The 26,076-nt window shown below is 39.1% G+C and overlaps 2 protein-coding genes across 3 annotated transcripts in view; one reads left to right on the top strand and one right to left on the bottom strand.

The window, feature by feature from the left end:
- Positions 1 to 26,076, bottom strand: part of MTFR2 (mitochondrial fission regulator 2) — a 156,051-nt gene that overhangs the window by 29,542 nt on the left and 100,433 nt on the right. The gene's annotated exons all lie outside the window — the stretch shown is intronic.
- PDE7B (phosphodiesterase 7B) overlaps positions 1 to 26,076 on the top strand; it is a gene marked incomplete at both ends in the record, with an annotated part of 216,074 nt that overhangs the window by 153,226 nt on the left and 36,772 nt on the right. The window contains 2 exons of the mRNA XM_082634096.1: positions 21,808 to 21,959; positions 24,415 to 24,478. Of these exons, the coding sequence (XP_082490222.1) occupies positions 21,808 to 21,959; positions 24,415 to 24,478 (216 nt within the window). The remainder of the gene's footprint in view (positions 1 to 21,807; positions 21,960 to 24,414; positions 24,479 to 26,076) is intronic.

Below are 26,076 nucleotides of genomic sequence, written 5' to 3'. Positions count from 1 at the left end.
TGCCAATGCAGGGGACATGGGTTCGTGCCCTGGTCCGGGAGGATCCCACATGCCGCGGAGTGGCTGCGCCTGTGAGCCATGGGCCACTGAGCCTGCACATCCAGAGCCTGTGCTCCGCACTGGGAGAGGCCACAACAGTGAGAGGCCCGCGTACCACAAAAAAATATATATATATGACTGAATCATCCTTTGCCCTTAAGCTGTATTTTCAAGCCTATAGCCTTCGTTAGTATGTATCATTTATAGCACCATTTCCCAAGGTGTGATGTACATACCAGAGGATACACAAGAAGATCTTCTTGTTACAGGAAGATCTTTTCCTTTAATAGTTACATATTTATTTTAATGTACTAGGGAAAATGTAACTAGCACATCAAATCTATTTTTATTGATACCAAATTAATACAAGATACACTTAAGTAAAAATGAACTCACTTGATTTAAAGAAAGGTACTAGGTGCACAGTGGTGTAAGTAGATATGGTAAAGACCATAATAATGGCTGGTGGGTGAATGAAACTGGGGGAGACTCTGACTTTAGTTCTTGCTTGGAGCAAGACACATCCTGCATCCTATGAGGACCGTCTTACAAGACTGAAGTCTGTAGCTTTACCACCTTCACCAGCTAAGTTTTTATATGGTAGAATGGCTTTTAACGTTCTCAGACTCAGTGCTTCCATTTTATAGCACATAATTTATAATGTCCTCCTATACTATCTTGAAACGAAATCTGTAACCTACTTGTTCACTTAAGTTCGAAAAAAAAATCAATCTAAGGTCCTGGCTGTATTAGAAAGCAAAAATACAATACAAGCAACATGTGACTTAAATAATGTTTTCAATATGTATATCCTTGGGGATTACCACCTTAGAAGGCACAATGATGTAGTCAAATACTGCATCTCCATGCAGAATCGCTGTGAATGACAGCTACTACTACAGACTGGCGCAAGGGTGTTACGTAGGTAACGCAATCCAATATCATAAGCAGTTTTGCCACTGGTGATTTCCCAAGACGGAGAACAACTTCTGATAAAGTCCTGCCCACCACCCCTCCCTGCCAAAATTACATTCTTCCCTTAATTTGCATAGTAGTTGCATTCCTGAAAAAGGAATATTAAACTTTGCAGAAGAATACTTTGTGCTTATATGTAAAACAAGGAAACAGGATTAGGTTCCAGGTTCAGATAATTATAAACAGACTTTTTACATACATGAATACCTGAGTGGCCGTTGAAAAGTTGGAACAAGATACAGGACAACTCTTTGATGTGTGGAAGTATCCCACACCCTTCAGCACATCCAGTGTTCCTGGCTCCCTTCCACTGAATTCCGTTCAGGCTCTTTCTGTCGTTGTGGTGACCAAAAATGCCCCCAACATTTCCCAAGTGCCTCCCACGCTGATCTCATAAATCCAGTAGCACTCCTGGGTTTCGTTGTTTAAGCTCTTCACTGCTAGCTAATGGGTAGTCATTAATCCACTTTGAGCTTTCTATTTATCAGTGATAGCATTTGGTTCTAAAGTATCGTAAATATAAAACATTAGCTCTGTGGCTTCTAGAGCAACTATAAAAATATTCTATTTTATTAGTATTACAGGAGTTTTATTGTTTACAGCTTGTTAACTCTAAAGTTTGTTGGCTTACAGTTGGTAAAGAATAAGTACTCTTAATGTAAATTTCAGAGAGTTTGGTTGCTTTTACGAAAAATATTTCAGAGTTGGGGCTACTGAAAGAATCTGAAATTCAATATAGCTAGAAATCTGGTTACTGAAAATCGGATACTTTCTGAATTATCTAAGCCTCCTAGGGCTGCAAATTTTGACAGCATAGCTTTAAAAGCAGATTCTTGGCATAATTTTGAGTGGGTTTTGACCAAGTCATGCTGAGAAATTTGCAACTGCAGCATTCATTGGGATGTACAAGAAAGAGAAAAAAAAAATTAATGAAAACTTTCCAGGGTGAGGGACCTTAAACTTAACTGAACTTCTGAACTTTACGCCCTGTTGTGATCTTTCTGACACTTTGAAGAATCGTTCTGGAGAGTCTCCAGAGAGCACACTCCTCACTCTTCATTCTTAAACAGTGTGAAATCTGTCAACCCAACCAGGTCATCAAGAGGGCAGACTGTGACTTGTCATACAGAGAGGGATGTTCTCTAGGACACTGAAGAAGCTGGGCACATTTTGCTTTTTACCAAGAGCGAAACCCTGGCTTTTTGAGAAAGGGACTGATTTCCATACATTGGGAAAGCTGGCTTAGCACGTACACTTGAATCCAACACAAGCTACCAAAGTGACATTTGACATCCATCCCCTTAATTCTTATCAGAAAGCTGATCATTGAAAACAACTAACAGAGCTCTATTTGCAGAAAATGGAAAGTTTAAAACACCTCAGCTGAGGCAGAACCTGATTTTTTTAAATAATTAATTCTATTGTGGGAGACAAAGAATATCAGTTACTGAGAGGTGGGAACTCTTGATGCCTCTTCTACTTGTTCTAGGTTTTTGTTGTTTTGGTTTTCTTTAACTGAGTTCTTTAACCTTTCGGTACTCTGTTTCTCTGCTTATAAACTTGGAATAAGGATAACTATTATTAGTTCAGGGTTTTTGTTGTTGTTGTTGGAGATCTGGGAACTCTGGGCAAAATTACCAAATCGATGAAGTTTTTCTTTGACTTTCACACCTTCTTTAACTCATTCCATTGTGCTAAATGCTGGGGATTAAAAGGTCATTAAGGGGGCTTCCCTGGTGGCACAGTGGTTGAGAGTCTGCCTGCCGATGCAGGGGACACGGGTTCGTGCCCCGCTCCGGGAAGATCCCACATGCCGCGGAGCGGCTGGGCCCGTGAGCCATGGCCACTGAGCCTGCGCGTCCGGAGCCTGTGCTCCGCAATGGAAAAAGGTCGTTAAGGCATAGCTCCTGCCCTCAAGGAACTAACATTTTAGTGGGTGAGAAAACAAGTAAATATGACAATTCTGCCTTGCATGAATAACTGCTTTGCTGAACATAGAGGCGGGGTTGCTATGGGAACCCAGTGCAGAACACCAGCCACCACTGGGAAGGATGGAGAAGACTTTCCAACGTCCTCTATCTCCTCTCTCAGCCTCTCCACCCCAACTTCCAGCTCTCCCCAAAGCAGAGGCTGCCCTTCTGAGATAGAACCCCAAGCTTTAGACTGTTCCTTTTGCCCCTTCCATCAGAATCTGTCTGTTTGATGATGCCTATCTAATTGTGAACTAAGTCAAGCTAAGGTATTCATTGATTGGTTAAGTGACTCTTTCCAGATGATAGCTGCATGCTGACTAGGGCTGTCCTTACCCATTCCACTAATCTTTATTGAGCATGCACCGTGTGGATTAATTTCAATTCTTTTACCCAGAAGACTGATGAGTGGGAAAACCAAGGCTTGAGCCTGGTAATCTCACTATAAACCAAAGGCTCTTTCCTTGGAATTACACTCTTTTATCACAGTCTGTTGGCTCTGCCTAGCTAGATAGCCCCACTGGCTGAGACTCCAAGTAGAGCAGTAGGATCGTGCTAACACGGCTCACCTACGTGAAGAAGGGTCAAGCACTGGCACAAGCACCATCATGGCGTCATAGCCGCTTCTGGAGACCCAGACTCCCCGAGGGCACTGCTTAGTTATCCAGCAACACTAGCTGCCTGCTAGAAGGGCAGTTGGAGGTCCCAAGAGAGTACAGATATCACCCTCCAAAGCCAGGATTACGGTTTTCGACTATTACTGCCGTGGAGGAACAGGAGTGGGCTCCCCTCTTGACAGGGAACTCTCTGAGGGAAGAGACCATGTCATCATCATCTCTCACCCCCAACACCACCCAGTGTCTGGACCAAAGTAAACCCTTATGTAATGTTTGGAGAAGGAAAGGGAAAGGAAGGGGAGGGAAGGAAAAGGAAAGATGAGCTTTTGAGACAATCACGGACAGTCCTTCTCTGGGTCTCTCCACAAGTCCTTTAGCTGAACTGATTCTACAGCTGTCATGTCTCTGCCTTCCCTCCCTCTCTGCCTCTTCCTTCAGGCGCATCAATTAAACTCTTCACTCTGAGCAATCCAGTGCTAATGAGCGACGATGAGGAAGGCAAGAGAAACCTCAGCACAGACACTTCATATACGTCTTCGTGCATTTCCTCCACTTTCACTCGCCATTTGCATCTCCACAACTCCTACTTGAGTGGGTTTTTCTACAGCTTTAGCAGGTTGTACGTATATTCACTTTTTTTTTTAATACAGGCTGCTATAAGCTTGTTTTTAGAGATCTATGGACTCTATAGTTCTAAGAATAAGAACATATTTCTTACTGACTACCCCTGCAGTTAGGCTTCACCTCATCTAGAAGAACATGCAAGACCCTGTCCATTACCAAGAAGAACATGACCTCATTGGTAGGAAATCCCAAACCCATGTGGGACTCAGAGGGTGCTACAACACATTCCTTACATTTTTTCTCAGATTGGCTTTCGTTAGTACACAGACCACCTCCGATGGGTGCTTGTATGTCCCTCCTCTTTTGACCTCCCTTCATTCCTTTTCTCCTGCTCTGTCCTCTCACCCTCTCCAACCTTCCACGTCCCCTGCGTACATCCCAGGCACCATCTTGCCTCTATCCCTTGTGGAAAGATAGGCTTCTGACTCCATCCAGGGCAAGGGGCAAAGTGAATCATCATATTCTTGAGAGTAGAGCCCACTAGACAAATAATCTTTCTCTTGCTCATATTTTCCACTTTATATGATAATTTCTAGGCATTTTTATATTGAAGTATCCCTTACCCACCACAGCTGAAGTAGAAACAAAAGTAATGAAGATGATGAAGAGGCCATCCCACCACCTTCCTCTGAGTAGTTGAGGGCAGAAACACTGTCTTGAAAATTCTGTGTATTCAAGTGCACAGTAGCTTGCACAGAGTAGGTGCTCAATGAATATTTGTGGGTGGAGCTTTCCCAGTGTTTACCACACTGCTTAGATCTAAGCACCAAGAGAGACTCAGAAAAAAACAGCCAATTCATGCCTAAAGGACTTCATTTTCATTCACTGACATCTACCAAAAGATATTAGATATTTATTAAATAACCATTCCTGGTTAGAATATTATTTAACATTATAGAGGTAATTAGAAATATTTAGAAAACACATAAAAGATAGATGTGTCTTCTAGAGGGAAGAAGGCAGGAGAAAAGGAGAGAAAGCCCACGGGCCATGTGAAATAAGTTTAAGATTACACTCTCAGACCACGTCTGAATCAGCAGACGCCCTTCAAGTAAAAATCTTAGGAGACTTTCAGGCCCGGCTCAGAAATGGTTAAACACGAGGCCTGTGTGCATCCTGTCACAGTTTTATTTTGAGCAGCCTGTTTGCCCAAGTACCTCCCACTCTTTCCCTTCCCCAGAAACTGCCGCTCTGTTCTATGTACACAACAAAAATGTTTGTCTTTTCCAAAGCTTGAGGTACTAACCAATGTCTGTGAATTTCTTTGTGTAATAACATAATAATCAAATCACATTTAAGTCAGTGTCAGTAATACATGTGTTTTCAATTTTAAAACCCACAAGTGATTTATTATTTACCTCCCAATATTCCATTTGTACATTTAGTGAGAGAAACAGGAAAGTTACATACAAAGAATCACTTCCAAGTTTTGCTATGAAGTTATTTCTCTGGTTGTTTTCTAGTTATTTTACAGGTTGTCTTTCAATATTAGCCCTACAATATTTCTCACTCTGACATTCCTGTTCAATGATACCGATTTTAATCTTCAACCTTTAAATCTTTATTGTTTTTAAAACACTCGTATTTATGAATTACTTTGAAATGTCCGTCTTTTGCTTTTGTTTTTACTATGTTTTTTAAAAAGGAAGGAAATCTGAGATTCCTTGAGTATTGATGCATCACTTTGCCTCAGGGAAAATAGGGTCCCATGCTGGACTGCCACATGTCCCCTATCCTTTGTCCTTTCCTATAAAGAGCAGAATATAAAGAACAGAGCATCTTGAAAGATCAGATGGACCAGGGTTCCAGTCCCTGCTCTGCTACTTATCAGTTGTGCAACTTTGGATAAATTAGTAAACTTCTCCAAATCCATTGCTTCATCTGTAGAATATACCTAGTAATACCAACTTCACAATACCCACTTTTCTGAAAATTAAGTAGGATGACATATGTAAACTAACTAGTAGGTGCTCAATATTTCTTAGTCCCATCACCCCCTTGCCCCAAGCCCTGTTTTTGCTATGGATAGAATAAATGGAATAGGAGGCCAGGGGTGCTTGTTCTAGATTAAGTATATCAGTTATACCTTTGGGGACAGTTCAGGTACCCATGCAAGTGGACACTGGAATAAACATCTAAAATAATTCCTTCTTCTCTCTGATCTAACTCAATGTGAAAACCTATAGCTTTCCATGGCCTGTTAATGGTGTGAGTCCTAGTGGGAGTGTTTCCTTAACAGTGTCCTCCACCAAGAGCTGCAGATGTGATTACAACTAAGATGCCACTGTAACCCATAGACAGCCATGTGCCATAAGAGACAAATCTCAATGTACAAGTAAAAATCTCAAGCTCTACTAAACTAGAGTGGATATTTGCATTTAGAGAGTTATATTCCACCTTCATATAATACCCACTTGATTCAATCCATTAAATCAGAGGATTCACTCAAGTGAACTATAATTCAAGCAGCTATCATAACCCATAAAGAGAAAGGAATTCACTTATGATGAACTTCCTTTCCAAAGAATAAAATATAAATGATCCTTTTCTGAAAGCTTTTGGAGATCCATGTTCCTATCCAGGCCTCTACTGATACACTTAGTACTAATCTACCACCATTCTAAAGATATACTTAAAATCATTTCAGAAAACCCAACAAATTCAGAAAAGAAATAGAAGTTCAAGTTCTTCTGCACAGGAGATCACACTGTTATTTGTTGTGTAAGATGAATGAATCTTCTCTGCTCTGGACAATTCATTCAATTCAACAACTCTGTGGTGGTATCTATCATGAGAAAGATAATGTGCCACAGGAGAAAGGAAAAATAAAAAGTTTATATCTCAACCAATAATTACCTTATTCCATAAAGAATATGTGAGGTGTATATATATATATATATATATATATATATATATATATATATATATATATATATATATTTATACACACAATGGAATATTACTCAGCCATAAAAAAGGATGAAACAATGCCATTTGTAGCAACATGGATAGACCTAGAGATTGTCATGTTAAGTGAAGTAAGTCAGAAAGAGAAAGACAAATACCATATGATATCACTTATATGTGGAATCTTAAAAAATGATACAAATGAACTTGTTTACAAAACAGAAATAGACTCATAGATATAGAGAGAAAATTTATGGTTACCAACGGGATGGGGTGAAAGGGGACAGGGAGAGATAAATTAGGAGTTTGGGATTAACATATACACACTACTATATATAAAACAGATAAACAACAAGTACCTACTGTATAGCACAGGGAGCTATATTCAATATCTTGTAATAATCTATAATGGAAAAGATTCTGAAAAAAGAATAGATATATATATGTGTATAACTGAATCACTTTGCTGTACACCTGAAACTAACACAACATTGTAAATCAACTATACTTCAATGTTTTAAATGGTTAAAAAATAATAATAAATAATCACCTATTCCTTCATTCCCTCATTCAATGAACACCTTTTACGCCAGCCACCATACTGTACAAGACATGATCCTAGCCTGGCAGGGCTTACAGTAGTGTGTGCAGCAACTGCTACATAGCAGGAGAGCTAAGAATGCAGGTTACTCCAGTACCAACTGTAAAGCATTAGGGGGACTCACAGAGGATCTGAATGCATCGGACTGGGAAGTGAGAAGGAATTACTTGAGGTGGGCTATTGAAGGGTTGATGGCATTTCAATAGATGGAGATAGTATTTAACTGAGAAGGAGTATGGGAATCATACAGAAGCTTGAGGGATCTGGCAGGGGAAAAAACAGCAAAAACAGAGACCTATCTATCGGCAAGGGGACTGGTGGGAGACAAAAATGGAAAACTAAGTTGGCATCACATTGTGGAGGACCATGAATACCAGAATAAATATTATAAATATAACTAAGTAGACATTGGGGAGCCAGTGAAGAATTTGGAGTGGGGTGGGGGGTGCTGACACGGTAGGAGCTGAGCTTGGGGAATAAATCTGTCAGTGGTAGGTGAGAGAGATTAGAGGGGACAACTGGAGACAATCAGAGGGTTAGTCTACTCTCCTGGGGTGGGGAGTGTAGAACCGGCAGACAGAGTGAAAGGCGTGGAGCAGACGTACATTACAACACACATCTGGAATTTCTGTAGTGAAATATAACAATCCAAACACATATCACCAGATAAAAGACCACACTTATTTTAAATATATGCTGAGAACTAGGGAGTTAATGCAGCAGTTTTTAACCTCTGGAGACTTAGAATCAACTGAAAGTTTGGTCACCTCAATTTGCTCACCACAAACCATTGCCCTCAAACTTTGGGATTTGCTAAACATTTCAAACTCTGAGAAGCAGAGGGTTCAATAAAACCACATTGTGCCTGGCACATATTTCTCCTTTAAAACTGAGGAAATTTGATCTGCTTACTAATTCATTTAAATTTCATTCAAACTGGGATTTTGAAAAACCTCTCTATTGCCCAGAGAAATCTTAAGAGCTTATTTTTAAAGACTTTTTCCCTCCTTACAAAAAGGAAGTAATAGTTTTCCAACTATCCCTGAACCCCAGAAGTTAGAGATTCATAATCCAGGGGTTGGAATGGAATTTTTGGTAGGCAAAACAATAGACTAAAACCAGCACATTTTGCCAAAACCCAGTGCATTGGATGGTTGAGGAGGACAAGGATTTTGACCCTCTTGAATACTTTCTGAGCACGTTTTCTAGAAATGAAGCAGCAGGTGTGGGTACAGTGAACAGGGGAAGGAGTTTATTCTATTCTGTGACTCATATCAGCCATATTGGTTTTCTCTTCACTGTCAAGAACATAAAAGAGAAATGGCAATTTTTTTTTATCTTAAAACAACAACTTATTATTGCTCATGAGTCTGTGGGCCAGCTGGGTGATTTGGTCCTGGATGGACATCTGCAGTTGACCCTTCACTTTTGTTCATTAAATAAGTTTTTTAAGTGAAAATATAATACACAGAAAAGTGCACATACCATGAGACTGCAGCCTGATAAATTTCCACAAGCTGATCACACCAGTGCAACGAGCACACAGATAAGCTACAGCACCCAAGACTCCCCTAGTGTCTCCTTTCAGGCATTTATCTTCCAAAAATAGCCACTGTGCTCAATCTGTCACCATAGCTTGGTTTGAGAAATGGCAATTTTAAAAAATAAACATGGGAAATATAGATCAATGGAACAGGATAGAAAGCCCAGAGATAAACCCACGCACATATGGTCACCTTATCTTTGATAAAGGAGGCAAGAATATACAGTGGAGAAAAGACAGCCTCTTCAATAAGTGGTGCTGGGAAAACTGGACAGCTACATGTAAAAGTATGAAATTAGAACCCTTCCTAACACCATACACAAAAATAAACTCAAAATGGATTAAAGACCTAAATGTAAGGCCAGACACTATCAAACTCTTAGAGGAAAACATAGGCAGAACACTCTATGACATAAACCACAGCGAGATCCTTTTTGACCCACCTCCTAGAGAAATGGAAATAAAAACAAAAAGAAACAAATGGGACCTAATGAAACTTTAAAGCTTTTGCACAGCAAAGGAAACATAAACAAGACCAAAAGACAACCCTCAGAATGGGAGAAAATATTTGCAAATGAAGCAACTGACAAAGGATTAATCTCCAAAATTTACAAGCAGCTCATGCAGCTCAATAACAAAAAAACAAACAACCCAAGCCAAAAATGGGCAGAAGACCTAAATAGACATTTCTCCAAAGAAGATATACAGACTGCCAACAAACACATGAAAGAATGCTCAACATCATTAATCATTAGAGAACTGCAAATCAAAACTACAATGAGATGTCATCTCACACCAGTCAGAATGGCCATCATCAAAAAATTTACAAACAATAAATGCTGGAGAGGGTGTGGAGAAAAGGGAACCCTCTTGCACTGTTGGTGGGAAGGTAAATTGATACAGCCACTATGGAGAACAGTATGGAGGTTCCTTAAAAAAACTAAAAATAGAACTCCCATACAACCCAGCAATCCCACTACTGGGCATGTACCCTGAGAAAACCATAATTCAAAAAGAGACATGTACCACAATGTTCATAGCAGCCCTATTTACAATAGCCCGGAGATGGAAACAACCTAAGTGTCCATCATCGGATGAATGGATAAAGAAGATGTGGCACATATATACAATGGAATATTACTCAGCCATGAAAAGAAACAAAATTGAGTTATTTGTAGTGAGGTGGATGGACCTAGAGTCTGTCATACAGAGGGAAGTAAGTCAGAAAGAGAAAAACAAATACCGTATGCTAACACATATACATGGAATCTAAGAAAAAAAGTCATGAAGAACCTAGGGGCAAGATGGGAATAAAGACACAGACCTACTAGAGAATGGACTTGAGGATATGGGGAGGGGGAAGGGTAAGCTGTGACAAAGTGACAGAGTGGCATGGACATACATACACTACCAAACGTAAAATAGATAGCTAGTGGGAAGCAGCTGCATAGCACAGGGAGATCAGCTCGGTGTTTTGTGACCACCTAGAGGGGTGAGATAGGGAGGGTGGGAGGGAGGGAGACGCAAGAGGGAAGAGATATGGGAACATATGTATATGTATAACGGATTCATTTTGTTATAAAGCAGAAACACACCACTGTAAAGCAATTATACTCCAATAAAGATGTTAAAAATAAATAAATAAATAAAAACATGGGGATGTATGTATATGTATAGCTGATTCACTTTGTTATAAAGCAGAAACTAACACTCTATTGTAAACCAATTATACCCCAATAAAAATTTTTAAAAATAAAATAAAATAAATAAACATGTTAAAAAGTAGAGCTAGAGAAACAATTCTCCTTTTGCCTTAAAGAAGACTCCTCTTCCTCCACCTCTTCCCACTCCATGGCAGTGTTGATGCAAAGCTCTTCTTCTAGTGACAGCCATCAAGAAGTCGTGAGTATCTGTCATACGTAGAAGAGCTAATGACATGCGGCTTTAGTACATCTCTTTTCAAGACCTGAGTTTAGAGAACTTAAAATAACTTAGCTCCTTTTAACCCAAATTGATTTTCCAACTTCAAGTTAAATTTTAAGGTAATGATGAGCTTTCTTTTGATTTGGGTTTGTTTTCCTTTTGTTTCTTTCCTTTTGTGTGTGTGTGTGTTTATTATTGTTAATGTTACGTTGTGTGTATTTTTGTTTTTTGATATCACAACTGATTTTCTTACTTTTCTATTAAAGACCTTAGAAAATGCCCCAGATTAAATTCCCCAGAAGGAATTTAATTTACATTTTATCTCAATCCAATTACTCCAGGATCTCAAAGGTCACTTGTACTGACTTTGTCTTAAATATATGTTGACCCACGTGAGAACAGTCTCCACACTTGATGTTACAGGACAAATAATATCTTTGGTCATTATTAGTTTCTATGTACCATTTTCTGACTGCAGGCAATATGTACAGGAAAAATAAACAAATATGGTCATTTATGAGCACTGATGATTTTTGAAAGATCGGAATAGATATAGTATTTTCTTTTCTTTTTAACATTTAATACCCCCTTCACCCATTTCTCTCACCCCCACCCACCACCTCTGGCAACCACCAATCTGTTCCTTATATTTATGAGCTTGATGTTTTTTTGGATTCCACATATAAGGGAGATTATATGGCTTTGTCTTTCTCTGACTGATTTGTTCCACTTAGCATAACGCCCCCGAGGTCCATCCATATTGTCACAAATGGCAACACCATTTATTGAAGAGAATCTTTTCCCCAATGTATAACTTTGGCTCCTTTGTCATAAATTAATTGACCATATATGTTAAGGGTTTATTACTAGGTTCTCTATTATGTTCCACTGATCTATTTGTCTGTTTTTATGCCAATACCATACTGTGTAATTACTATAGCTTTGTAAAATAGTTTGAAATCAGCAACTGTGATGCCTCCAGCTTTGTTCTTCTTTCTCAAGGTTGTTTTTGCTATCCAGGATCTTTTGTGGTTTTCAGATTGTTTGTTCTATTTCTGTGAAGGATGTCATTGGAATTTTGATAGGAATTGCATTGAATCTGTAGGATGTTTTAGGTAGTATGTAAATTGTAACACTATTAATTCTTCCAGTTGATGAGCACAGAATATCCTTCCATTTATTTGTCTCCAAATTTTTTTATTAATGTCTTACAATTTTTAGTATACAGATTTTTCACCTCCCTGGTTAAATCTATTGCTCGGCATTTTATTCTTTTTAATGCAACTGTATATGGGATTGTTTTCTTAATTTCTCATTCTCATAGTTTGTTATTAGCGTACAGAATGGCAACAGATCTCCGTGTATTGATTTTTTATCTGGCAACTTTACTGAATTCAATTATTCTAAGAGTTTTCTGATGGAGTCTTTAGGGCTTTCTATATATATCATGCATCAAAATCATATCATTTTAAAGCATCTGGTTCTTTTAGGAAGAAATGGAGACTTTAATGTCTAGAGATACTAATCTGTGAAAGCTGGGATTTGACTGAAGTACATGAAACTGAAGTCTTTAATACATGTTGAAATGAGCACTAGTCTCATTCAGCACCTCGTCAAAAAAACTAGAAGTCCACATTATACATTTTTTTTTTTTTTCGGTATGCGGGCCTCTCACTGTTGTGGCCTCTCCCGTTGCGGAGCACAGGCTCCAGACATGCAGGCTCAGCGGCCATGGCTCACGGGCCCAGCTGCTCCACGGCATGTGGGATCCTCCCAGACCGGGGCACGAACCCGTGTCCCCTGCATCGGCAGGCAGAACCTCAACCACTGCACCACCAGGGAAGCCCCACATTATACATTTTTGAAATCCACTGATATTGTTTTCTACACATAACCTCTTTACTAGGTTTTTTTTCATTTTTTTAAAGCAGTCTACTTAAAAATTATATCTACAGGGAAACTGCATCTTAGCATATGGTTGTTTCAATCTTAAAACGCTCGTGAATGTTTTCAAGAAAATTGCCATCCTGGATAACTCCACTAACCTTCCAACTTTGCAGGAATCCTGAATCCTAAACTAGTAGAATTGGCAATAAAAGAGAAAGAGCTATACTGTAAATCTGCTATTTGTGCTTCAGGGCCCCTAAAATCACACTAACTAACTTTTTTCATCTTTTTTTAAAACTACATATTTAAAACTAGAATCTCAACCTGATTTCTCCAAGACTCATCATTCTTGAACTTAAAACTGGAGCACAGACACAGGAAAGTTATTTAATTCCATCATGATGTATTTAACACCTATATCTTGCAGTATATTGTGGAAATTCAAAGAAAACTAGCAGGAATCTGGCCTCTGAGAGCTTACAGCCTAATAAGAAAATCAGATGTGTAAATAAGAGTAAATTTGCAGTCACACGGAGCACAATGTTATAGTGGAGGTCACTCACAGGAAATGGCAGTAGCAGGAGGACCTGGTCCCTGGAACTCCATTTGGGAGGTTGAGAAAATGATTTCAAAAGCTAAGGTACAGGGACTTCCCTGGTGGCACAGTGGTTGAGAATCTGCCTGCCAATTCAGGGGACACGGGTTTGAGCCCTGGTCAGGGAAGATCCCACATGCCACGGAGCAACTAAACCCGTGCGCCACAACTATTGAGCCTGCGCTCTAGAGCCCACAAGCCACAACTACTGAAGCCCGCGCACCCAGAGCCCAAGCTCTGCAACAAGAGAAGCCACCGCAATTAGAAGCCCGTGCACCGCCCCGCTCACGGCAACTAGAGAAAATCCGTGCACAGCAATGAAGACCCAATGCAGCCAAAAATAAATAAATTTATCAAAAAAAAAAAAAGCTAACGTACAAGTGTAAGTTTTAGAATCACACTTTACAAATTGGCTTATTATTTTAAAATGGCATTCAATAATGATGTTTCTATAAACTGAGAGAACTGATTCAGATTAAAGCAACAAATTTTGTATGGAGCTTCCATTATGAGCAAGATTATGCACTCGATACAAAGGGTTACAAGGTTTGATAAGATGGTTTCTGACCTAGAGGAGTAATAAGTTATTTATACCAATATCTCTATAGTATAAGACATATTTAAAATCCTATAAGAATATGGAAAGCATATGAATAGCCACTAACCCAGCAAGGAATTTCATTATAATTATTATGGTATAATAATTATATGTAATTATATAATACTTACACAATATATAAGTATTATTAGTACAATAATTATCAGATTAGGGCATTTATTAATAACATTATTTTAAGTATTCAGTAGAATTAATGCTCTGAAAGTATTGATATTAGGTTTGTGGAGTTGGGTCTCCATGTTTGCTTGAAGCAAATTCTGCTCATTTAAACCTAAAAGCGTTTTTTGTTCTCACTATCACCTGAGCTACTTCTGCACCAATTACTAACTATTCAAATTCTGGGAACAGTAGATATAGACATTGCTGGAGAACTATGTATATGGTCGACAGAAACAGCCTCATCATATAAGTGTGCTTATAGCTTTTTTTATCCCAGATACTTATTCTAGGTTTAAGATTTCTCTGAGTACCAAAATTTATCAGCCCCCCCTTAAGAGAATATGCCATAGAGAAGATACTCAAAATGAAAATAATTTTTATTAACATTTTTTTGCATTTAAGCCGACCCCAACTTGTGAAATTTAAAACTTACCATATCAGCAGTGCCAATATAAACTTCATAACCCTAAAATTAGTTTCTAAATAGTGCAGAAATGTGTTAATATGCACAGTTTGTGAAATTTGTAAAAGAACAAGTAAACAGAAAATGAATTTCACAATCAGGGTCAATGTGCACGTAGATTAGGCAATGAAACATTCTGGAGCACCATTTTATAACTGTTCCAAATGAGACTTTGGAGACCCATAGCCTATAAAACAACAAAATCCAGGGCCTCCCTGGTGGCGCAGTGGTTGAGAGTCCGCCTGCCGATGCAGGGGATACGGGTTCGTGCCCCGGTCTGGGAGGATCCCATATGCCGCGGAGCGGCTGGGCCCGTGAGCCATGGCCGCTGAGCCTGTGCGTCCGGAGCCTGTGCTCCGCAACGGGAGAGGCCACAACAGTGAGAGGCCCGCGTACAGCAAAAAAAAAAAAAAAACAAAAAAAAAAAACAAAAAAAACAACAAAATCCAAACAAAAAACACCATTAAGATAGCTGTGAATGCCTTTAAATAATAATTTTTTAATTATATAAAAGTATTGAATAAACCCAGTATTTTATTATTACGCACATTGTTAAGATTCTTTAAATTTTTGCAAGCTGATTTTAACTGATCTATCTGCAAAATTTAGCTTAGCTAATCATTTAAATTTCTGTCCAGAAATGCCTATCACTTTCTCCTAATAATAAAAGCAAAAATATGCTAGTTATTCACTGAAACTCCTTTTGGAAACAGATGTGTCAGGTCTTATTCAATAATTGTATAACACATTTCGGCACTTCAAAAAGTAATACCTAGGATTATTATACAGCATGGTGATTTATTCAGTTTGTTCTTTATATGGATTTTTTCTCCCAACTATACCTTCAGTTTATATCCTACTTTTCCGTTATCTCACAGCACAAAGTGCTCCCTAAATGACAGTTGATGAATAAGTTATTAGTATTGTTTTAAAATAAATTTATTTTTCTTTCATTATGGGATGCTCTTCTTCTTTAGAGAGCTACCTTGAGGATTTTTTTTTTCACTTAGCTTTATGAACGTCCTCACATAAGAAAATTAAGCCCTATTGTTTTTATAAATGGTCACCCAGCATCACTTCTGAATTATTTTCTTGTGTATTAAAGAATAGCCCAGATAGCAGTACTAAATGGCATAGTCATGACTTGCCTTGGTATTTTAGAAAATATTGGCCACCAGTGAATACTGTAACTTGGCAGATATCTACCTGCTCATCTCAGACAATAAGTTTGAAATTGCACAAATAACAATACACATCATTACAGCTAATTGGTTCCAAAACATTGAAACTCTCACGATGAATGACATTATATGCTACATTTTTTTTTTAAATTTTTTTTTTGCGGTACACGGGCCTCTCACTGTTGTGGCCTCTCCCGTTGCAGAGCACAGGCTCCAGACGCTCAGGCTCAGCGGCCATGGCTCACGGGCCCAGCCACTCCGCGGCAATGTGGGATCCTCCCAGACCGGGGCACGAACCCGTGTCCCCTGCATCGGCAGGCGGACTCTCAACCACTGCACCACCAGGGAAGCCCCTATATGCTACGTTTTTTTAACCTACATACTACCATAAAAAATTAAGTATGAGAAGTTTTTATAACTAAATCTATCTATACATAGATTTATTTCAATATTAAATATATTTTACATTATCTGAGCTTCTGCTGCAAAGATGCAAGACAGGGCCAAAACTAGGTTGGGACAAGTGAGGCACTTATCTCAGGCTCAAAATTTTAGAAGTATAATAATTCAGTAATTAAAATATTTCATTTTTAACAATATTTTTAAAATAAAAATTAGGACAAAAAATATCAAAAATTGAAATAAAGATTGAAAGAGATCTACATTATCATGTTGGTAGACTATCATCTCTTTGACAAGGTGAAAATAATAAGTAGGGAAGGAGAGAATCTTGCTGTTTTCCTCTTTGATTAAGGAAAAAAAATGGCTCTCAACTTGGTATCTCCAGCTCACAGCATCATTAGATTAGCAATATTTTAGTCAAAATGATAATTTTAGTGGCTAGAAACCATTATTTCCTATCACCTGTACTTACTGTATATGACAAGTGTCATTATCTTAACTATGACTCTGCTTAAAATATTATACCACCTGCAAAGCTGAATGGAAGTTGACAAAGAAATAATCCATAATTTCAATTTGCTATGTTCGTGGCATATTTCCATAATCCAGTCTTAAGTTGCTTGCTTTTCATTCTATTATGTAAACACAGCATGCTCTCAGCCACATAGGAGATTCTCTTTTAGTATTTTAAAATTGGGCGATTTTCATAGACTATAAAGAAAAAGGAATAGATCATTGTATGGATATTTCCTTTTAGGTTTACATAACACAGGAATAATTAATTTCATTTATTTACTGACACACTTGATTTCATTCTATATAGTTCTATATAGAAATATCACCAAGTTTCTTTGCTCCCTTATGTAGCAAAACTCCTTGAGAGCTGAATATACTCCATGTCATTGCCTCAGATTTCTCCCTTCCCATTCCCTCTCTTCTTAGACTCTTTATTACAAAATAACTTCAGATTTATAGAAAATTTGCAAGAACGGAGCAAAGAACATTCATATACCCTTTACCCAGATACACCAATTATTGTATTTTGCCCAATTTGCCTTGCTGCTACTTTCTTCGTAACCACTTGAGAGTTTGTTGTACACATCATGCCCCTTTATCCCTAAATATTTCAGCATGTATTTTCTAAGAACAAGGGATTCTTTCGTGTAACCACAGTTCAGCTATCAAATTCAAGACATTTATAGATAGGATATTATTATCTCACACACAAGTCCATATCCAAATTTTACAAATTGTCCTAATAATGTCATTTATAGACATTTTTTTCTGATCCAGGATCCAGTTTGGAGCTGTGCATTGCATTTAGCGCACTATATCTGGTATCCATTATTATGAAACAATACCTGAGGTTCTCTTTGTCTTTTATGACATTGACTTTTTTTAAGGGTACAGGCCGATTGTTTACTTATAGAGTACGCTTCAGCTTGGGTTTTTCTAATGTTTTCTCTTTGGGGGGATGGGATATGCATTTGGGGCAGGAACACTGAATAGGTGATGTTGTGTCCTCAGTGAATTACATCCGGAAGAGTAAGATGTCGGCTTTTCCTATGACCAGTGATGTTAACTTTGAATAGTTAGTGAAGATGGTGCCCCCTCTACATTTGTCCACTAAAAAGCTATCCATTTTTTCTTTTCCGATTAATAAGTTATCTGTGAAGAGATACTTTGATGCTATGTAATTATCCTGTTGCTTTTTAAGCTTTCACTTAACAATTTTATTGTCCATTAATGATCTTGGCCTGAATCAGTTATTACTATAAAGGTTGCAAAATGGTAACTAACTGTTATTATTTCTTCTACCTTATTGGTCAGCACTCGCTGCAGGGAAGAGCTTTCCCTTCTCCTTATTTATTTACTCGCTTGCTTACTCACTAACAAACAGTATGGACTGCTGGAGTCTTCTTTCAGTCAATGGTTTATAATCCACTCTTCTATTATCCATGTTGAGTTTCAGATTTTCCCATATTTGTTCAGAGGCACCCCCTTCACATTGTCTCCTCTGTCATTTTTCTATGAGCCCATCACTTTTTGAGCTCTCCCTTATTTTCTGGCATTACAAGAAGTTACAGTTCATCTTGATTCTGCCTGCCCCAGTCCTAGACTTGGCCATTTCACCAAGGTTATCCGGTTCATTTTAGTGATAACTTGTATTTAAGTAACAAAATTTGAGTGCTAGATGTGCCTGTAGCTACTGGGTGTTGTTGCTTCTAAACATACAATAAAATGTGCTCTTTTAAGGGCATAGTTCAATGAATTTTGACAGATGTATACACCCATGGTCAATTCTCAGTCTTCATTATACTTGATCTATTAGCAGCATTTGAAACTGAGGATCAAATATTGCCTCCTTGCAATATTGTCTTCACTAGGCCTCCAGGAAATGATACTCTTGGTTTTCGTCCGTCCCCGCAGGATAACTTCTTCTCAATCTCCTTTGGTTCTCTCTACTCTTCTCCACACCCTTTTACACTGAAGTACTCCAGAGCTCAGATTCTGATGCTTTTCTCATCTGTAGTTACACTCACTCACTAAGTTAATCTCATCTGACAACTCCCAAATTTGTATCTCAAACCCAGTCTTCTCCCCCAAGCCCTGGATTTTTATATCCACTTATTTCTACTTGACATCTTCACCTGAATCTCCAATTGACATCCAAATGCAACATGTACAAAACTGAAATCCACCCCACACCTGCTCCACCCGTAGCCTTCCCTATATCAGGTGATGGCAGCTCCATTCCCCCAGTTATTTAGGCCAAAAACTTGAAGGCACTCAAAGTATATTCAGAATTCCTCCACTCCTACTCTCCACTGTTCCGCCCATGATCTAACCAGCTGTCATTTCTCGCCTGGATTATTCCAATAGCTTCATAACAGATCTCACTGCATCAAAGCTTGCTGCTACAATCTCTTCTCAACACAGAAACCACAGTGACCCTTTTTAAATGTTAAGTGTTTCCATATTACTCTTCCTCTCAAAACTTTGTGGTGGTTTCACATTTCACTGACAGTAGAGCCCAAGCCATCACAATAGCTTTCAGGGCATAATTCTCACACACACACCCGCTTTGCTCTATGAACACATCTCTTACTCCTTCCTTTTTGTCTCCTCCCCATCCACACTGAACTGCTGCTCACCCCACATGCCAGCAAACCAAGCACGTTCCCACTCTAGGGTTATTCGAGCTGGTCCCTCTGTAAGGAAGGCATTTCCCCAGATATCTGCTTGGCCAGCTCCTTCATCTCCTTCAATTTTGATCAAATCATAGCCTCTAATGAGGCCAACCCTGACAACCCTAACACAGAACCCTGGATCCCTCATTCCCTGCGTTTTTTCCTTCACCCTTTGCACATACCAGCTTCTAATACATTTTTATACATTACTTCTTTTTTTGTTTATTGTTTATTGTCTATCTTTCTATGTTAGAATGCAAGCTTCTTGAGGACAGGGATCTTTGTTTTGCTCACTGGAGGATCTAGAACTGAGGGATCTCACCAAGCATCTAGAAGAGTGCCTGTTCCTTAGTAGCACTCAAAACTTTTTTTTTTTTTTTTTTTTTTGCCATGCCAAGCGGCTTGCAGGATCTTAGTTCCCCAAGCAGGGTTTGAACCTGGGCCCCAGCAGTGAAAGTGCTGAGTCCTAACCACTGGACCACCAGGGAATTCCCTCAAAACAATTTTTTTGGGGGGGGGGCTGTGTTGGGTCTTCCTTGCTGTGCACGGGCTTTCTCTAGTTGCAGCAAGCGGGGGCTACTCTTCGTTGTCGTGCACAGGCTTCTCATTGTGGTGGCTTCTCTTGTTGCGGAGCACAGGCTCTAGGCACACAGGCTTCAGTAGTTGTGGCTCAGGGGCTCTAAAACACAGGCTCAGTAGTTGTGGCACACGGGCTTAGTTGCTCTGTGGCCTGTGGGATCTTCCTGGACCAGAGATCAAACCCGTGTGCCCTGCATTGGCAGGCAGATTCTTAACCACTGCACCACCAGGGAAGTCCCCCCTCAAAACATTTTTTTAATGAATGAACCACTTTATACTGTACTTTAACTTGATAAACAAATAGAAATGAGTGAGAATCCATCAGTAGAATTGAGTCTATATATGCCATTTTTAATATTGATGTGAGCCTAAGCACCCAACTTCAGTTTACACCTCTTATCTCCTTATGTTTTTGTTTACATCTCCCCACACATGAAATCTAGAACCATTTTAAAATAAAAAGAATTTTAATCAGGTGGCATTTTCAGAAAGTAGTAGGTGTTGTCTGCCCTGAATTAAGTCCTTGCATGCATAATTAATCCAAGTAACAAACTGAGTTTGGTCATTCCCTGCCCTTGGGGAGTGCCACATTGCTAAGGAGACCCTTGCCCATTGATTCCTGGGTTTCTAATATCCACTGTGATTTTGAGTTCTATAAAGGAAAAGGGGACATGGGAAGAGGCATGAGAGAAACCAAAATTTCTCTGTATATGAACTGTACGTTTCCCTACTAGGACTGTTCAGTTGACTCCAGATCTCAAATTGGCAGCAGACGTCACTTATGTGGCTGAGTGATTCATAGAATTTCAGCTGAGATAAGACATACCTTGACAGACACTCAAATAATGTGCTTGGGGTATTTCTGGACAATCAACAGTCAAGTTTTAAAAGGCACATGTGACAGGAGTATTAAAATATCTGTACTGACAGGATCAGATTTTTATGGCCACCAGTAAAAGAGAATATACTCCATTAGGAAATAAACACCCACTCTGCTTCATGTCATGGCAATCTAGGTCACTCGTGCTGAGATTTATAATTCCTTTACCACTGATGTTCCTGGGACATTAGGAAACATCTCCTCATGTCTAAGCTAGTGTATTCTCAACTCTTCTAATTCAGGCGAAGGATTTCATCAGACTAGAGAGAGGAGAGGATCAGAACCTGCTCTAAATTTTGGAACCTCAGCTCCAGTATAGCAGAAAAAAAAGCATAACTGTTCCTTAAATGCATGCAGAAGTATGTGAATTCACTCACTAAGTTTACCAGCATCATTAATAAGAAAATGAAGTTTTTATTTCATGTCTTCCAAAATTAGTCAGAAATATCTCATTTTAATGAATGTAACATATAAGAAATATCATTTTTTCTAGAAAAATTTCAAATGCAGAGTTAAATGGTCTGTATTAAGAAAGCACTGTGAGAGCATCTCTTAGACTTCTCTCCTTTATATAGTACATCGTATTCTTACATAGTGGAGAAAAATGGGGCTTTTTAAATATATAGCTTCTGAATTTGATTACTTTCCACAGATACAACACACTCAGGGGAAATTGGCACCAAGAAAAAGGTGAAAAGACTGTTAAGCTTTCAAAGATACTTCCATGCATCAAGGCTGCTTCGTGGAATTATACCGCAAGCCCCGCTCCACCTGCTGGATGAAGACTACCTTGGACAAGCAAGGGTGAGCTAGTTACCTCTCTGTCGCCTCACACCAGGCCAGTGGCTGAGAGCATGTGCTCCCCCCTACTCCCCATCCCTCCCACCCCCACCCCCCAATAGCACCTGGGTTTGAGTCTTTACTTCTGTCACTGAAGAGCTCCGTGCCTCTGAACAGTTATTCAGCACATCTGGACTTTTTCCTTAAATATGAAGTGAAGTAATAGAAACGCTCACCTCATAGGGGTGGTACAAGGATTAAACAAGGTAAAGCATGTTTGCATGCTTAATATACTCATGACTAGCACATGCTAGCTATTTTCATTTTTATAAATGTGCAAAACACATTTGCACAACACGAAATAAAATGAAGTTTTGGACTGGCCGATTACCAGTGAAGGAATAAATTTTTTGACCCGTTGAATTATCTCACCATAATAGCTACCCTGAAATTAACCCAGTAATTACCAACTCTTAATTCCACTTTAGGCTATCAATACAGTGCACTGGGGCTTCCCTGGTGGCGCAGTGGTTGAGAGTCCGCCTGCCGATGCAGGGGACACGGGTTCGTGCCCCGGTCTGGGAGGATCCCACATGCCGCGGAGCGGCTGGGCCCTTGGGCCATGGCCACTGGGCCTATGCGTCTGGAGCCTGTGCTCCACAACGGGAGAGGCCACAACAGTGAGAGGCCCGCGTACCGCAAAAAAAAAAAAAAAAAATACAGTGCACTGTCTTTTTTATAATTTTTAATTTATTCAAAAAAATTTTACTAATTTGACAACTACTTTTGCAATGCATTGATCCAACAGAGGGTAGAAATCTAATGTGTGACAATCTAAAAAAAGTTCAAAGGTTATCTCTAGCCCAAACTCCCAAAGGAATTTAAATTTCGGGAATAAACCACCTCAGTTTAAACAGAAGTCAAAGGTAATATCTTATAGTTCCTATGATAAGGAATATTATGCTGTCTATATGCAATTAAGAAATATATTCTAATGGTATATACTATTAAGAAATAAGCAGCAAGTAATGTTAGAAGAACTAATTCCCCACATTAGGTCTACAAAAAGAAAGCAAATATCAATCCTAACAGCCCAAGGTCTGAGATTGAGTGAATGGCTGGTTGGTTGTTTCATTTGGTGAGAGGAGGAGAGAGAGCAAGGCTGAGCTCCCAGTGCTGGAGCATCCATGACAGCACTCTCTGTGGGGACCTCTCAAGAAAGACAACAGTGAGATGTAGAAAGAACAACAGACCAGAGGTCAGGATGTCAGAGATCAAGTTTTGGCTCCGCCTTTAGAATTGTGTGACTTTTGGATAAAAACTCACTCAAACTAGACTTCACCAAAAACCTACTATCCCTTCATTTTTCTGATGCTGTTGTGAAGGCCTTTGCGTGCCATGATGACGCTGTTGGATTTTATCAAAAGACACAGGGAGGCCATTCAGGGGCCGGTAGAGGAGAGTGAGCTGGTCCTTACCGTTAGCAGGGCCTGTGAGAGGAGAGGAAGGCAGTCACAGGAGCTACAGTGAGGATAGAATCAGCAACTGCAACTTTGTGTCTGAGAGTTAACACCATCTAATTCCAAGCAGGCGATATTATTAAAAAGAAAGATAGTACAGTAAGTCTGCATTGGACAGTAGGTGTTTAAAGTACCCAGTATTTTCAATTGCCCATGCTTTAGTTTCCTGTCTGTTACAGGGGTTCACATTTCATCCACATTGAGCAGAGTGGTGTGCTCATCAGTCATCTAGGTTTCTTTTTTTAAAAGTTTACTGTAAACCTCCTCCCCTAAGTGCATAGTAGTTTGTGATGTAGAGACTTAACAGAACTACAATTTTAAAAGGTATCTATCGTGTGCTTACTATGTATTCGCACCGCTCTAAGCACTTCTACATGTTTTACCTTATTTATTGTTTGTTTGTTTTTTGGGGTTTTTTTGCGGTACACGGGCCTCTCACTGTTGTGGCCTCTCCCGTTGCGGAAGACAGGCTCCAGACACGCAGGCTCAGCGGCCATGGCTCACAGGCCCAGCCGCTCTGCGGCATGTGGGGTCTTCCCGGACCGGGGCACGAACCCGTGTCCCCTGCATCGGCAGGCGGACTCTCAACCACTGCACCACCAGGGAAGCCTGTTACCTTATTTAGTCTTCACAACAACCCTCTGAAGCAATAGTATTATCAGCTACATTTTTCAAATTAGGAAACTGAGGTACAGAGAGTTAAGGAACTTGCCCAAGGTATCACAGCCAGTAAGCGATGCAGCCAACATAGGATGTGGCAGTCTGATTCCGGAGCCTGTCCCTTTAACACTGTTGTTATTAGGCTGCAGAGTAAGATTTGTTTTACTACAAACCAGTTGTACATAGATAGTCGTATGCTATTTTCAACTGTTTAATTGTTTAATTCACGATGTCTCAAAGTAAATATTTGAGTCTCCGATATGATTCATGTGAGTGCTGGCTTTTGTTTGTCTTTTCAGCATATGCTCTCCAAAGTGGGAATGTGGGATTTTGACATTTTCTTGTTTGATCGCTTGACAAATGGTAAGTCACCCAAAAGAATTCTCACTAAAATACACACCATTAAAGTGGGATTAATTTCGTGAAAAACAAAATACATTTTTAAACACTGTTATTCTTTTTTCTCTCTTTTCCCACATTCATAAATCTACAGCCACTCAAGAAGGACCGAGGCAAGGGAAAATTAGTTCAAACGAAGAAGAAGGGTTGAATCTGGACTTCAGATCTTAAGACAGCTTCCTTCTGGTCTTGCTGTTCCCAAAGCAATTTAGAAACCACAGATTAGATTCCTTCCTTGCAGAATACTTTGGCCACATGCGAAAGGAAGGAGTTTGTTGTTAGTCAATGAAAACTAGAAACATAAAAACATATCTGATCAGTCCTGACTCTTACTGGGCCAATGGTTTTACACTTTTATTAAGTGAGCGAGTCTGCCCCATTGCAGGTATTGTTCAGATGTTTGGCATCATGAGGAGAAAACAACTCCTGAGCATAGAGTGTAAACACTTAGGCTGCAGCTGAAGGGAAAAGTAGACATTCTTGTTGTTTCCACTTTAAAAATTTTTGTGCCTATAGAGTCTTCCCTTAAGAAAACAACAAAATCCTATAATATTTTCATCTGCCCATTAAACGAATGCTGATAACAGGGAGCCAATGAAAGACGTCACATTTAATGCTGACCGTCACATGTCCTACCATATACAGGTTTGTGTTTTAAGTCATTACAGATGGTTTTCTCACCATTCTGTTTCTTGACAAACAACACACAGTGGAGAGAGATACGGCCTAAGACCATGAAACTGAGCTTTACACTGTGGAAAGCTAACTAGACCATATAGGGCTGTATCTCATAATCTTGCATTTCACTTTGCTCAAATGAATTGAGAGATGGGGACCAGTATATGAAATTAACCATGAACAAAAGTATTTGTTAAAAAGAGAGTATAATCACGACTCTCATAAAGATATGAAGTGATCACATCAATGATTTTATTAAACTCAATTAATTAGAGATCCAGTAAGATGTTACAGCTAGTTCAAAGGAATATTCAAAGAGCCATACATATAAAAGCAGTAAGAAATGCCAAAATGAATTTGTAAATAGGTGAGAAACTGGGAGGGGGAAATCAATTGTATTTCCACCTCACTAATTTCATTTGCATGTATACAGCCAAGAATCATCTGCAATAATATCAGTTATCTACAACTTTGATTGTTGTGAAACAGCTCGAAGATGATGAAAGCTACAGAAACACATAGAATCAGGTACCCTGGAAGTGTGTGCTTGGGCAACACCTAGTTTTCCAATTAAGGCAGCCAGTCATCTTCTTGGTACATTTCAAAGTCTTTCATAAACTTTATAATGCTTTTAATATTTAAAATCCTTATTCTCTAATGAACAGTATTTCTTGAATGCTTACAAGTTATTGTAGCTTCAATTTTGCACCTCTGCTGGCTTGAGTTATAAAATATCTCACAGTCAAATTTCATCTTGGGTGATTTTCCAAAAGAAGAATAGGCACTGTGGTGGCTTAGATACCCCTGTAAAGGTAAAAGTCAATTGGAAGCAACTTAAGACACATTTCAAGTGACCATTAAACTATGTCTTTAAAAAAAATAAC

Source organism: Mesoplodon mirus (assembly GCF_964341445.2).
Source record: "Mesoplodon mirus genome assembly, chromosome: 10".
In the NCBI taxonomy this organism is placed as follows: Eukaryota; Metazoa; Chordata; class Mammalia; order Artiodactyla; family Ziphiidae; genus Mesoplodon; species Mesoplodon mirus.
The sequence above is the reverse complement of the archived record's forward strand: the minus strand, read 5'-3'. Positions and strand labels throughout refer to the sequence as shown.